Source organism: Sapajus apella, unplaced genomic scaffold, assembly GCF_009761245.1.
Source record: "Sapajus apella isolate SASKATOON/1434 unplaced genomic scaffold, GSC_monkey_1.0 scaffold35, whole genome shotgun sequence".
Lineage (NCBI taxonomy): Eukaryota > Metazoa > Chordata > Mammalia > Primates > Cebidae > Sapajus > Sapajus apella.
In genome coordinates, this window is record NW_022436975.1 from 17,804,465 (window position 1) to 17,818,969 (window position 14,505).

At 39.8% G+C, this 14,505-nt stretch overlaps 1 protein-coding gene and 1 pseudogene across 2 annotated transcripts in view; both read right to left on the bottom strand.

Moving 5' to 3' along the window:
• Positions 1–14,505, bottom strand: part of PPP1R42 (protein phosphatase 1 regulatory subunit 42) — a 62,525-nt gene that overhangs the window by 21,273 nt on the left and 26,747 nt on the right. For both annotated transcript variants that reach the window (XM_032296262.1, XM_032296261.1), the window contains exon 6: positions 5,209–5,326. In XM_032296262.1, coding sequence (XP_032152153.1) covers positions 5,209–5,326 — 118 coding nt within the window. The remainder of the gene's footprint in view (positions 1–5,208; positions 5,327–14,505) is intronic.
• LOC116563407 lies at positions 602–2,893 on the bottom strand (annotated as a pseudogene).

Genomic DNA, 14,505 nt, shown 5'->3' on the forward strand with positions numbered 1-14,505 from the left:
TCTGCTTTTGTTACCCAGGCTGGAGTGCAATGGCATGATCTTGGCTCACCACAACCTCCGTCTCCCAGGTTCAAGCGATTCTCCTGCCTCAGCCTCCCGAGTAGCTGGGATTACAGGCATTCGCCATGAAGCCCAGCTAATTTTTTGTACTTTTAGTAGAGATGGAGTTTCTCCATGTTGGTCAGGCTGGTTTGAACTCCCGACCTCAAATGACCCGCCTGCCTTGGCTTGCCAAAGTGCTTGGAGTACAGGTGTGAGCCGCCGTGCGCAGCCTAGATCATACATTCTTTCAGGGATAATGACAATATTCTGATAAAATATTGGTCATACTACTGAAAATGTTAACACTACCACTTAATCATAAGCCATAATACTGTGTTATACCCAAAGTACAAAATAAAATGTTGAAGCAGAAAATATAAACTAGAACCATAGAATCTAGAAGTAAAATTGTCTCCATATCTTATTTCATGTACTTTTTTTCACTGAACAAGATAGCACTCTCCAAACCATAAGAAATTGTCACACACCTTAGTACTTATAACTTTACATTAAAGGCAATTCTTTATTAAATTATTGATTTATTTAAAAAAATAACTCTTTAATCATATGCACACAAGGGGAATAAAGGGCAACACCAGGCTGAATGGAGAAAGGAGGAAGATATTCTCCCTTTGTCCCAGTGTCTGCTTAGCACAGTTCTGAAATCACACAAACAAGTGGGAGTGGATTGGGAAACACAATAAGTGAGAGGACTGATGAGACAAAGGCAAGTGGGGAGAGGCAAGGGCTCGCAGTAGTCTCTATCAGTGGACTCTAATACAGATTTGCTCAGTGCAAGTTCCCAGCAGTGTTCAGCCCCATGATTTTTGAAATGCTCACGAGCCATGTTCTCTGTAGGACACTGTTTAAACTTCATCTCTCCAAAGCTCCAGTCTTTGGCTGTACCCTCCCAGACTACTACATATTTGTTGGTTTTCTTCACGGTTTCCTCATCAGATTCCTCCTCATCATCTCCTTTTATGTAAGATGTGTGTTCATCCCACTTTATCCGATGCAGCATAAAATGCTTAAAGGGGGCCTTGGGACCCCTTTCTACTACTACCATGTTACATCCTTGTGCAGTACTACCACTCCTGTCAGGTACAACTACCCAGCTTCGGCCTCAATCTTGAACTTCTTGGCTGGGTTGCTCAAATTTCTAACTCTATATACAGATATGTGTACCTCCTGTGAAATGTCTTAAACTTTTTAATTTTCTTGACCTTTCTCTGTTTTGCTGTGAGTTTTCAGGTAGTGTTGGCCTCTTCATGCATTTTCTGTCTTTTTGCCATCTGAGCTCTGAAATGGGCTTCTACCTTCTTCTTGAACAGCTTCTGTTCCTAATACTTGCATCAAATTAGAAATTCTCACTTTGGTTTCTGGAGGGGGCATCAGGCCCAGCGTGACTTTTTCTGGTAGTTTCTTCTGTGCTTCCGTCCTTGTTTGTCTCCGAATTTTTTTCTGTTCCTTCTTGGTAAGATACACTCCAAGAGTAACTGGTGTGTCATTGTGGACTGGAGGATTGAGCTGGGCTGGATGTTCAACAAGATTTGTGATTCCAAAATAATCTTGTCTCTTGGGATTTTCCTCTGTAAGGTCAAAGCCACTGGGGATTATATAAGAGTCCCACCACTCAATTTCAGGGATATTTCCTTCCTTTAGCTCCTTCCTAGGAGCAATGAAGGCAAGCCTAGTCAAAGTGTAGACGCCTGTTTTTTGAGCTACTTGTGAAATCTCTCCTGTAGCTTCTCCAGTTGAGCCTTTGTCCTTAATCGCTGAGCAGTGTTCACAAATTTGCCCTTGTCATGGAATTTAAAAGTGCATCTCTGGCTCTGAGAAGAGGCAATGGAGACTCAGGGGTCAAAAAAGGTATTGGATTCCATGTCTTCTGATGGCTTTTATTTTAGCTGTTGCTTCAATGGTTCCCTCTTCACAGCACAAATATTGGCCTTCAGAGTAGGGATGTGGTGTGTCAGCTCAGCCTCATTGCCTATTGCATCTACAGTGTGCCTTGCTCATCTAGGATCAGTGGTGTAGGTTTAATTTGGTCTTTTAACTCCATCTTTAGGGGAGCAATGCCTATGGCATGGAGATTAGCCAGACCCACCGTGTTGGCATTACTGAGTCCTGGCTTCAGTGCCAGCCGGGCTTGGATATGAGCTTGTAGTTCAGCTGCTTTCCTTGCCTTCTCGATGGCATCATTCGAGAAAATGGCAGTCTAGGAGGGCTGAATAGTGTTGCCAATTGGAAGTCACTCTGGTTGGGAGGAAGAAGGAGTCTTTGGCTGAGATGTACAGGGGCTAATGAAGCTCAGCTGTTTTTTCCTCTTCTCGATGTGTCTTGTTGCTGCCTCCATCATCTGTTTGGTCTGGCGCTTAATCAGCATGCCAGGGCTCTCTGATGGAGGCCCAGGGATCACCTCTGACCCTTCTTCCACCTCCTCAAAATGGGGTATTCATTGCTTCTTTACTCCTGATCTCAAGAGTCATCACCAAACACTTCCTTTAGCTCTCGTTTTCTGCTCCTGTCACAGCTACACTTGGAATGCCTAGAGCTTCCGCCTTTCTCCACAGCCTCAGTTTGTCCACAAATCGGAAAGTAGAATAATCAAGAAAAGGTTTCAGATTATCGGCTGCTATCTTCTTGTGCATGCTGTACCCCACACCGTTCAATGCTGCTGTGACCACTGCAGGCTCTGAGAAACCCAGCACCCTCTTTACTGCCTTCTATATCCATGGTTTCAGCTCATCCAGCTCCTTCTTAGTGTCGTTTTTCAGGAAAAAGAGAATAGCTCAAATTGGACTCAATACTACACCTCGCAAACTTCAGCCTCGGAGATGGAGGCCGAACGTTAAACCAGAACCTGAAACCGTCTGACTGCCCTACGACCTGCCGTCGCTACAGCCATGGCTGCTGCCACACTGCCATGACTGCTGCCATGACTACTGTCTCCCAATACTTGAGCAGGGAGGGCCAGGCAGCCAATTCGTGCAGCCGTATTTACCACTTCGAGGCAGAGCACATGCATCGCAGAACCAAAGTTTCCCTTGCTTCCTTGCTTGCTTTCTGTTTCCCAGGCCAAACCTAGTAACTAGATTTCTGTCAAGTTAATGTCTTCAACTTCCTGAAGTGGAAATTGGGCTACTTGTAGTTTTCCTCATGTGGAGAATAACTGCGCAAAACTAAACTTTTGATAGAACAAAGAGTGAAGCTTTTTCGTTTGTGCTCAAACACAGCCTTTCTGATAGAAAGTAAATCCTTTCACAATCATGGTCACTAGAATTAGCCACCCCTCCTAACCTTTTCTCCCTTATTTAACAGAGGTGTCAGGCCGGGCAGGGTACACTTTGGGAGGCTGAGGCCAGTGAATCACTTGAGGTCAGGAGTTCAAGACCAGCCTGGCTGACATGGTGAAACCCCGTCTCAGTACTCTAAAGGTCATTCTTTGATGCTTAATTTTTCCAGCCACTTATATTTATTGATGTCTTTCCAGATCTATTTTATTAATAATTATATAGCTTGTTAGTATATTTTTGGATGGGATATATGTAATAAATACAAATTTAAAAAAATATGTTATAAAGATAAGGAATGGAAATTCCAAGTCTTTCACTTTTTATTTATTTATTTATTTATTTATTTTTGAGATGGAGTCTTGCTCTGTTGCCAGGCTGGAGTGCAATGGTGCAATCTCAGCTCACTACAGCCTCCGCCTCCTGGGTTCAGGCGATTCTTCCGCCTCAGCCTCCCGAGTAGCTGGGACTAGGTGCGTGCCACCACACCTGGCTAATTTTTGTATTTTTAGTACAGACGGGGTTTCACCATGTTGGCCAGGATGGTCTCAATCTCTTGACCTTGTGATCTGCCTGCCTTGGCCTCCCAAAGTGCTGGGATGACATGCGTGAGCCACCGTGCCCGGCCCAAGTCTTTTGCTGTAATCTCTTCTTCCTCATGTTAATGTCCCAAACAGAGCTGAGGAATGACTAGGAAACTGTGCCTCAGTTAACCTGATTCCATCTCATTTTTAGCAAATGATTTTTTACTTTTTAGACGGAGGCTCGCTCTGTTGCCCAGGTCTGGAGTGCGATGGCATGATCTTGGCTCACTGCAATCTCAGCCTACCGAGTTCAAGTGATTCTCCTGTCTCAGCCTCCTGAGTAGCTGGGATATAGGCGCACGCCCTCATGTCCGGCCATTCTTTGGTATTTTAGTAGAGACAGGGTTTCACTGTGTTGCCCAGACTGGTCTTGAGCTCCTGAGCTCAGGCAATTCACCCGCCTCCGCCTCCCAAAGTTCTGGGATTACAGGCATGAGACACCTCGTCTGGCCGCAAATGATCTTATTTGAGGCTAATAGGTGTGAAAATGGTTCAAAATTGGGAGCCAGGTAATAGATGCAAGATCATAGACCTATGAGATTTATTTAATTTTAATAAGTTGCTCTCAATACAAAATTTGCTTATACTCATGCTAAGTAAGCCAAATATGTGGGTCTTCACTCTATTTCGTGAGGACTGGATAACCTAAAAAACATAAAATGACTCCCATATTACTTATTGCAGGGACACAGCAAACCAGTGCCTTCATGAGAGGTCACTGCCCGTCTCCTTGATGCTATGTCACTTGGTTACTATTAATAAAGTACTTTTGTCCATTTCCCCCAGTATAGTGCATATTCAGGAATGTTCTTATTTGTAAGGATCTCATAAAGGGTCTCCCCAGCCCGCTCCCCTATCAAATGAAAGGGTTTCCTCTATGTTCTTATGGTAACATTCGGCAGATATCAAGCAATGAAAACCTTGATCAATTTTATCTACAGAACCAAGAGCTAAGGAGTCTCTTGAGATCGTCAAAGGATTTATGCCAACAAAAGTTTGGCAAAGGGTCAGCAAGTTCTACACATTTATGGCTAACCATTTTTATTGGCAATAAAATATTCTCTTTAAGGAATAAGTATCAGGTGCTTTAATTCATTATTTCTGAACAGCAGATGTTTTTCATACTTTATTTCTCAATTTTAGCTTTTGCTCTTATTCAAAATATTGAATTTAAAATTGACAATTTTCACAGATCCAGATGTCATATTTATATTTCTGAAAGCTTGCTGGTAAAATAAGCAAAAAGTTAACTAGGTGTCATTCTCTTAAAAATTATATTTTTTACGTACCCAGTGATTTTGACACCAATATCAGCCTGTCCCTGTATTTTGGTTTGAGACAAACAGGATTTCCATTTAGATCAATTTTCCACAGCTTCATCAACTTGTTCAGTAAAAACTCCAAATCCTGTAATTAGAGAAGAAAAAGCAAAGCACAAGCATTTCATAATTGCCAATACTTCTAGCATGTCAGTTACTGTTTTAAAAGGTAATTACTGCTTTCGTGGAGTTCTAGCTCAGAGCCACGTACTTAGAAGCGGCATAATAACTAAATTTTGAATAAAACAATCTATACTGATAATAGAAGGCACTAAAGATGAGGCAAAAACTGAGGTCCTAAGTTGAGGTCCACATAACTGTTCCCTGTCATACTCCCTTAAATGGTCCCCACTGCAGCTCAGAAAAAGCTTTTTCCTGCAGAAGATGCCCTATTCTTAGTGTAGCTCATAGAAATTTACAAATTAGGCAATTAAGGGGTAGTGAGTGAGCAGTCCCTTGCGATTGTGAGCAGTCCCTTGCGATTGTAAGCAATGTGTATTGTTGCTTTTTATTTTACAGATTAAATGTGTTAAAAAAACAAAAAACAAACACTTACCAAAGGGGAAAATAGAAGGGGGAAAAATCATTTGTATGCATACTATGCAAAGATCACTTTTAATATGTTGCTATATATCCTTCTAATTTTTAGCATAGGGACTTTTGGGAGGGCACATATTTTTAATTGTCATAATTGTACTGTGAGTACAATTTAGTTTTACATTACATCATAAATATTTGCATGTTTTTATAGCTTACAAGAAGAAAAACAGCTCATTGATATTTCAAGGAATAATAAGTTATTCCATGGTCTATAACCCAAATAAATGTGAGGAAAACAGATTAACGGCACTTAACGAACTGTCTCAGTTTGCTCTTTTCATAGCCTTTTGTTCCTATTTGGGTTTCTTTTCCCATCCAATGTCACCCTTTGCCCAGTACCTTGTCTGTCATTTCTTGCTTTCTCCCCTTCCCTTGTTTCTAAAAGATATATTTTAACTACTACTTAATGAAAGTGAAGTACACTTTGAGTATTTATTATATGTGCTCAAAGTTCTGTTCTTTATTTTTAAAATCAGATACATTTAATCTGTAATGAATTACTCAACAAAAGTAGTGCATTTAGGTTGTTTCCATGTCTTGGCTATTGTGAATATTGCTGCAAAGAACACGGGAGTGCAGATGAGGCTTTTAAAAAAGTAATTTCACTTCCTTGGATATATGCCCTGAATTCAGTCTGTGCTAGACTTTGAGGGATTCAAATAAATAATTTATGTGAAAATATGACATTATTTTTAAAAATATATGGCAATCCTAAACTTCCTGGCACCACTGCTGACTGTGTGACCTTAGGCAAATGTATGTCTTCATCTATAACACGAGGTTAATTAAGATTAGTTGCCATGGCATATAAAGTGCCTGGAACAAAGCAAGTAATAAATGTGTCAGTTCTCTGCCTGTTTGCCTGCCCTCCTATCTCTTAACTAATTCCCTTTCGCTTAATTTTTGTCAACAGAGAGGGAAAACATTTTAAGTAAGGAAGAAGAAGCTTCTTGACCTATTGACAAATAAGTAGTTTACTTTTTATGAGAAAGTTATCTTTATAAATTGTAACTTCAGCCTTCAGTTCCGGACTCTGGAATATGCCTTCTCCAACACCATTTGTTTGGTAGTGTTTAATACAGCCATAGCTATCTTATTTTATGTGAGAGTTACATTGTATTTCTCTTACTCTAAAAACCTGTAAAGAAGGGATTGTGTATCACATTTTTTTACAGTGTCGAATGTGATGCCCGGCATCTAAAAGTTAATAAGGACAATTAGAGAACTTTAAATTGATGTAGATAAAAAGAGTGCTTAGAGTTTTGTTAATTGTTCCTTACTTGATAAATGACCCTCGACATACTCCCTCCAGTGTATGTTTATTTAAGACTAAACTAATCCTGTGCTGAAATACGATTACCCTTTGGATACGCTCTGGTTGTTCATTGCCTTCCTGTCTTTAATAAAAAGCTTTCACTTTCCTGTTCTTCAATAAGTTACTAAAGGAAGCAGACACTTTTCTGGACAGTCTCTGTTTGATAAATGATCATGTCATGCTATCACTTAGTGGAGTGCTGCAAAATACTGAGGAGCAAATTCTATTTCCCCTGCAGGGCTGATGCCTAAGCTCCTGTATAGGCGTCTGCAGTGCAGCAATGTTCTCTCTACCATTAATGATGACCACTGATGAACCTGTATTTGACCAGCATACTCCAATTTTTATCGGAAATGTCTGGACCAACCATTCTTAATAAATCTAAAGACAGCCATTTGTCATCCCTTTGACTGCCTGTCATCATCTGCCTGGGAAAATCTATAATTTTTGGCTTGTTCTTGACTCAACTGTGGAATGAATAAATTTATCTTTGGGCTACTCTGCTTGTCAGGATCAATATTGAGCAGAGGTTGAATAAATTAGAAACTGAGAAAATATGACAGGCCTTAGAAGTTTGTTCATTTGTGTCTTATAAATCAGATATTTAGTTTATGTAAGAGTCAAGGATTCAAGTGTTTTATTTCCCTCTTTCATACTGAAGATTGTATATCTCATGATAAATGGTCATCAGAAAACCAATGAAGTAAATCACTAATATATCTGACTTTGAGATGAACTTTTCAGATCATTGTATTGATTTAGCAAACTTTACAGACTTAAAAACTGTAGGTAAAGATTAAACTTTTTTTTGTTCTTCAAGTTTTATACATTTTTGCAGCCATGATATTTATTTGACTTAATAATGTCAGCAAGCTATATAATGCTGGCCCTAGTGAAATTCATGGCTCAACTTAGCCTCATCAAACTACCTGTACAGCTGCAAAAGTTTTATTATAAATTGTTAAGGTATTTAATAATTTTTATACATTGATACATATCTGTTTAAAGGAGATAACAGGAAAAACATACAAAGACATGTTAACCAGAAGTAAATGTCATTTAAACTAGACCCCTATAAGTTAAAGGAGTTTCTGAACAATGGAGTGTTGTTTGGGCTAAAACCTCTGTTTCTCCTTCTCTTCAGTGGTTGACCTTACCAACAATTTTACTGGAGAGAAGTTGGCCATCCGACCACCAAGTTTTCTCAGTTAGCTGCCTTTGGTTTCACACTTCCTCTTCCATTCTTCTTTTCCATTTTCCTCAACAAAGGAACACACCTTTTTCCCCAGGTTAATTAGTTCTTTTGATTCCAGCCTTTTCTTCTTGGGCTCTTCTCTTTCTTCCATTTCCATTTCTAATATCTCCCTCTTATCTGGATTTTGTCTCTTACCTACCACTGCCAAACTTCTTGAAGACTGATTCGGACTAGTGCTTCTCAAACTTCCATGTGCTTAAGAATCCTGAGTGATCTTATTTAAATGCAGGTTCTGATTTGTTAGGTCTGAGACAGAAGCAAGCCTAGATTCTGCATTTCTGCTGCTGCTGCTGCTGGTCTAGATCCCTACTTGGAGTTGGCCTAAGCCACTGCATGGCTACAGTGTGGAGAACAGCTGGTTGTTTCTTCAACCACTGGGTACTCCTGCAACCTGGTGCCACTGAAAAGGCATTGCTAACGTTATTACTGATCCACACATTGCCAATCAATCACATACTTTCTCAGTCTCGATTCTTTGGAATATCTTACCCTGCTCACCACTCCCTTCATGGCTTTGTGATTATACATTCTTGCAGGCTCTGAGGATCCTTCATCAATCTCTGACCGCACAAGTAACAAACCTCTGACTACAGAAATCCCCCATATATGAAAAGGCTGTTTCATATATTGGGGAAAACTCTATTAACGTTTCCACCATCTCTCACTTCCTAACTAGCCTGGCCTCTTCCAGTCTGTGCTTCACATTGCAGCCATGTGGATCTTTTCAAATCGCTAATCTCAGCCACATACCGAAAACTGAGAACACATCTCATAAAAGCAATACTATAAGAACATCTGTGCAGTGACAGTCCTCTCTATAATGCATCAGCACGTTTCCAGAGAGCATGAGCTCCCACTGGGGAGCAGGAGCATATGTCCCTGGTGGCAGACCCTTTGGGACCAATTCACTTGATTCCTTTTTTATAATCCATGTTTATTCCTTCCAAACAGTGTTTGTTTCCCTGCCCTGGATCACAGCAAAATGTAAAATCACAGCTAGAAAAATGTTTGCCTCCTGTAACCCATTACCTTCTCTATTTATACTCAGGCCCCTTATAGAAAAAGAATGGCCACATTGATAATAGTCAAACTTCTGTTACCTTAAGGAAAGAAAGGTCATGTATTCACAAGAGGAAGAACCAAATTATGTGGGAAACCATACTGAGCATTTCTTTGTACTCTCTCCCATCCCCACTGTAGGCAGTCTTGTTGATGATGGTAGTTTCAGTGACCACTTAAACAATACACTGAAGATTCACATTCATCTATCTTCTGAATTCTGGCCTCATATGTCCAATTATGACATTTTCTCTGGAACATTTCAAAGGCACTTCAAACCCTACATGACCAAAACTCATAATCTCTCAAATCTGACTCTTTACTTCTCTTTTTCCCATTGTGCAAAGCAAGAAGCCCAGGAATCACTCTTGACCTCTCCTTCTCCTATGCTCCCTATATCCAACTCACAACCAAGTCTTATCCATTTTACTTCCTAAACAGCTTTCCAATCTGTCCATTCCATTTCCGTCCCTACCCTATTAAAGTTTCCATCATCTCTCACTTTGTAATTAGGCTGGCCTCTCCAGTCTATTCTTCACACTGTAGCCATGCGGATCTTTTCAAACTGCTAATCTTCAGTTACTTCACACCTGACTTAAACACCTCCAATGGCTCCTCATTGTTCTTAGGATAAAGACAAAACTCCCTTTCATGACCTTTGTGGCCTATCTACCCACTTGCCGCTGCACTATTTTCCACCTTCACTATCTCAGCTTCTTATCCCTCATATTTGCCATGCTCCCACCTGCCCCGGGATCTTGGCACATGCTGTTTTCTTTGCTGATAAGTGTTTCTTTTCTCTTAGAACTCGGCTATCCCTACCTTAGAGAAGCCTCTGGTGACCTCTCTAACTAGGGCAGATCCCTCTCTTATAACAGGCCACATACTTCATTTTGTGGTACTTGTTCAATTTTATATTTGTTTGGGGATCATTATGTGCTTAATTTTCTCTTCCCCTGAATGTCAAGAGTTACTCAAGGCCAGAGATCATATCTGTTTTCTGCTCACTCTTGTGTCCTCCATTGTCTAGCAAGTACTGCCACATAGTAGGTGTTTTCAATGAATGTATAAGAAGAGATGAATGAATAAATGAATGAATGAATCAATGAATGAATGGGAGGGGGTAGGTGGCCTAAGCTGGAAGCAGGACAAGAATTACAGGGAGAAATAAGATGGAACCATTTTTGAAGGAGTTGCTAATTAGAGGTGCTGCAGACATGCAGCACCATGAAAAGAGCGAAAAGAAGGACTGTCTTCTCTTTTCTTCTATTTCCTCCTCTGTCCCTTCTCTCCATTTCTATACCCTCCTATCTAGAAATCCCTGCCCTGGACCAGCTTTGGACTAAGGAATAGAAGAGATGAAGTCAGAGTTAGAGGATCTTGGTAGTAAGGAGTCCTTGGCAGTTGTGGGTCTAAAGATGTGAGAAGAGGAAAGGGAATGAAATCTCAAGCAGCTGGAGGGACAAAAGTTGCTTGGCTATCCAGCTTCTCACAGATTCATATATTGTGCCTTAGCCTCTAACGCAGCCACTACCTTGTGGCTCTAGGACCCTCAGTAAGCTAGGGCATGGCATTGTTTCAGAATACCTGTATTTCCCAATGACCCAGTTCTATCTTTTCTTTCCACAGAATTCAAGAGCTCAGTCCCTCGGTAGCACTTTTCTTTGCTACATGTGTTCCTTTAAATATCTGTCTTTCTCACTGCTTGAACCAGAATCTTGGTTGAAAGATTTAAAATTCTTTAACCATCCTAAGGGATTATTATTTTTCCATGTTTTCTTAAAGCAGTCACTTAAAAATGTGTCTCCTATGCCAAAAGATATATAAATTCAGTTTGATGGAACAGGACTACAAGAAGACAATTTGTAAATACACACAAATTACTAACATGTTGTAGTTTATAATACTTCACAAAATCTATCTGCAGGATTGATTAACAGGAGTTTCATAGTACTGAGTAATCTATTACAGTATTTATAATACTTAATACAATAAGTGTGACTAAGGTTCATCCTAAAAACCCAACTGAATATTTATTTTAAATTTTGAATTTTTACTTTTAGAGATAATGGTAAATTATCTGCAAAAGTAAGAACTTTAAAATGATAATTTCCTATGTAAGAACTACACTTGTTATTTCCTGTACTTTCTGTAGTTACATTTAAGGAACTTACGTTCATATAAAAGCAGCTGCTCTAGGTGCTAAAAATCTTGGGTAATTATAGTGGTTTTGTTAGGATTCTCTAATGATGTCCACTTCTTTTTCCCCATGGCACAAAGCTGTCTTTTGCTGATGACTCTTAGGATGGATGTCAGTGACCTTATGTATGGCGTGAGAGATTTTTCCCCTATAGCATAGGGTTTGATGTCAGTAGCTTTTGGGCAATGTCAGTGAACAAAAAGAATGAAAAAATTAAAGCCGAATATAGAGATGCCAACCCCAGGAATACATACAGAAAAATGAGTTAATATTCTGATGCTAGGCTTCAAGGTGTCTTTTGACTAAGCCTTCAGAAGATTATTTAAAATGAACCACAAAAAGCACATTTCAAATATATCCTGGGAAATGTCTATATTCAGAATGCCAAGAAGCTGTGTCCAGACATTTTTAATTGTTTGTGTCTTCATGGTGGAAGTAAACAACTTAAGATTTTATTCTTACTCCTTGGATATCTTCACTCTATAGGAGGAAAAAGCAACTTTTGGTATATACCAACTGCTGGAACTCAGTGAATTGTTTGCATTCCTTCTCCAGAATACTTTTTGTGCCCTTCTTCATTTGTTCTATACACATACAGTAGGTGCCTGCTATGTGCCAAGCACTGAGCTGGGCTCTGGGGAACCCTGAAGTCAATAAATAAAAATTCCTTGCTCTCAAAGACATTCAGTCTAATGAGGGATATGACGATACACAGTAACAAGGTTATATTAATCAAGTTTCTTCACCAACCATGCTCTATTTAAATTATGTAAAAAGAATTATAGTGAGATAATCAACACAGTTAAAATATCAAATAAGATCATAGAGTTTATAACAAAACTTAAAGAGTAGGTTAGGGCTTTAAACAAAACCACTTTCAGCTTCTTCAGCTATTTCTACACACATTCGTGTCCACATTTCTAAATAACAATGACTATTTTTTATTTTTAAATCTTATTTATCTACTAAATTTCTACTATGAAAGATGATTCTCATAATTACTACCTCTGACCCATACTACACTTCCCTTCTCCCGCTATGTTAATAGAGTTAAACAACATTGTTAATTAATTTTCAATGACTGTATTATTATTTTTCTTCTTTGAGACAGCGTCTTACTCTTCCACCTAGGCTGGAGTGCAGTGGTATGATCATGGCTCACTGCATCCTTGACCTCACAGGCTCAAGCGATCCTCCCACTTAAGCCTTCCGAAGAGCCGGGACTACAGGCATGTGCCACCATGCCTACCTAATGTTAATGTATTTTTTGTAGAGATAGGGTTTCACCATCTTGCCCAGGCTGGTCTCAAACTTCTGAGCTCAATCAATCCTCCTGCCTCAGCCTCCCAAAGTGCTGGGATTACAGGCATGAGCCACTGCACCTGGCCAATTTTCAGTGACTATATTAGGAAGCTCAATTAAGTATTATTCACAGCTAAACTACATAGTACACTAGGATTGCTTCTTATTTTCCCTAGAGTTAAAATTGCCTAATTATTTATTTGCTTGGCTTTCTATGTACTTACCACAATTCAGTCTGTTGCAACATGGGTTGGGTGCCTTCTAGCCTACTGTACAGCTGCTGTCCTGGGACTTACCTTCACTTCTGTGAATTTCCTTAGCTTTTTAACTGTTTTCTAGATACCATGTCTTCCTTTTCCTAGTTTACTCTCCTGTTTAGGTGGAATGCTTAATTTTTATGGGTCGTGTTTTTTTGTGTTCTTTTAAAGAAATCTTTATATTTTCTAGAAGTTTTATATTTTAGCAGTTAAATTTGGACATGGTCCATTTTGAGTAAATTTTTGTGCATGGGGTAAAGAGTAAAAGTTCACTTTTCCTACTTGGATATCCAGTTGTTCCATCATTTGTTGAAAACATTATCCTTTCTTCCATTGAAATACTGGAACTTTTGGCTGGGCACAGTGGCTCAAACCTGTAATTCTAGCATTTGGGAGGCTGAGGTGGTGGATCACTTGAGGTTAGGAGTTCAAGACCAGCCTGGCTAACATGGTGAAACCCCATCTCTATTTAAAAAAAAATACAAAAAATTAGCTGGGTATGGTGGCACATGCGTGTAATCCCATCTACTCAGGAGGCTGAGGCAGGAGAATTGCTTGAACCCAGGAGTGGAGGTTGCAGTGAGCTGAGATTGTGCCACTGTACTCAAGCCTAGGCAATAGAGCGAGACTCTGTGTAAAAAAAAAAAAAAGAAAGAAAGAAAAGAAAAAGAAATAATAGAACTTTTGTTAAGAATCAGTTGACCATATGTGTGAGTTTACCTATAAATTGTTCTGTTTCCTTGATCTTTATGTCCATCCTGTCAATGCCACATTCTCTTGATTACTGTAACTTTAAAGTTGTGAAATCAGGTAGGGTAAATTCTCCAAATGTATTTTATTTTATTTATTTTATTTTATTTTTGAGGTAGGATCTCACTCAGACACCCAGGCTGGAGTGCAGTGCCACAATCATGGCTCACTGCTGTTTCAGCCTCCTGGGCTTATGAAATCCTGTCACCTCAGCCTCCTAAGTAGCTGTGACCACAGGCATGTGCCACCACACCCAGCTAAGTTTAAAAAAAATTTTGTAGGGATGGAGTCTTGAACTCCTGGGGAGTGATTCTCTAGCCTCAGCCTCCCAAAGTGCTAGGATTACAGATGTGAACCTCTGTGCCTGGCTTTTTTTTTTTTTTTTTTTTTTTTTTTTGGAGAAACTTGATCTCACTCTGTTGCCCAGGCTGAAGTGCAGTGGTGAGATCATGGCTCACAGTAGCCTCAACCTCCAGGGCTCATGCAATCCTCCCACCTCAGCCTTTTGAGTAGCTGGAACTACAGGTGA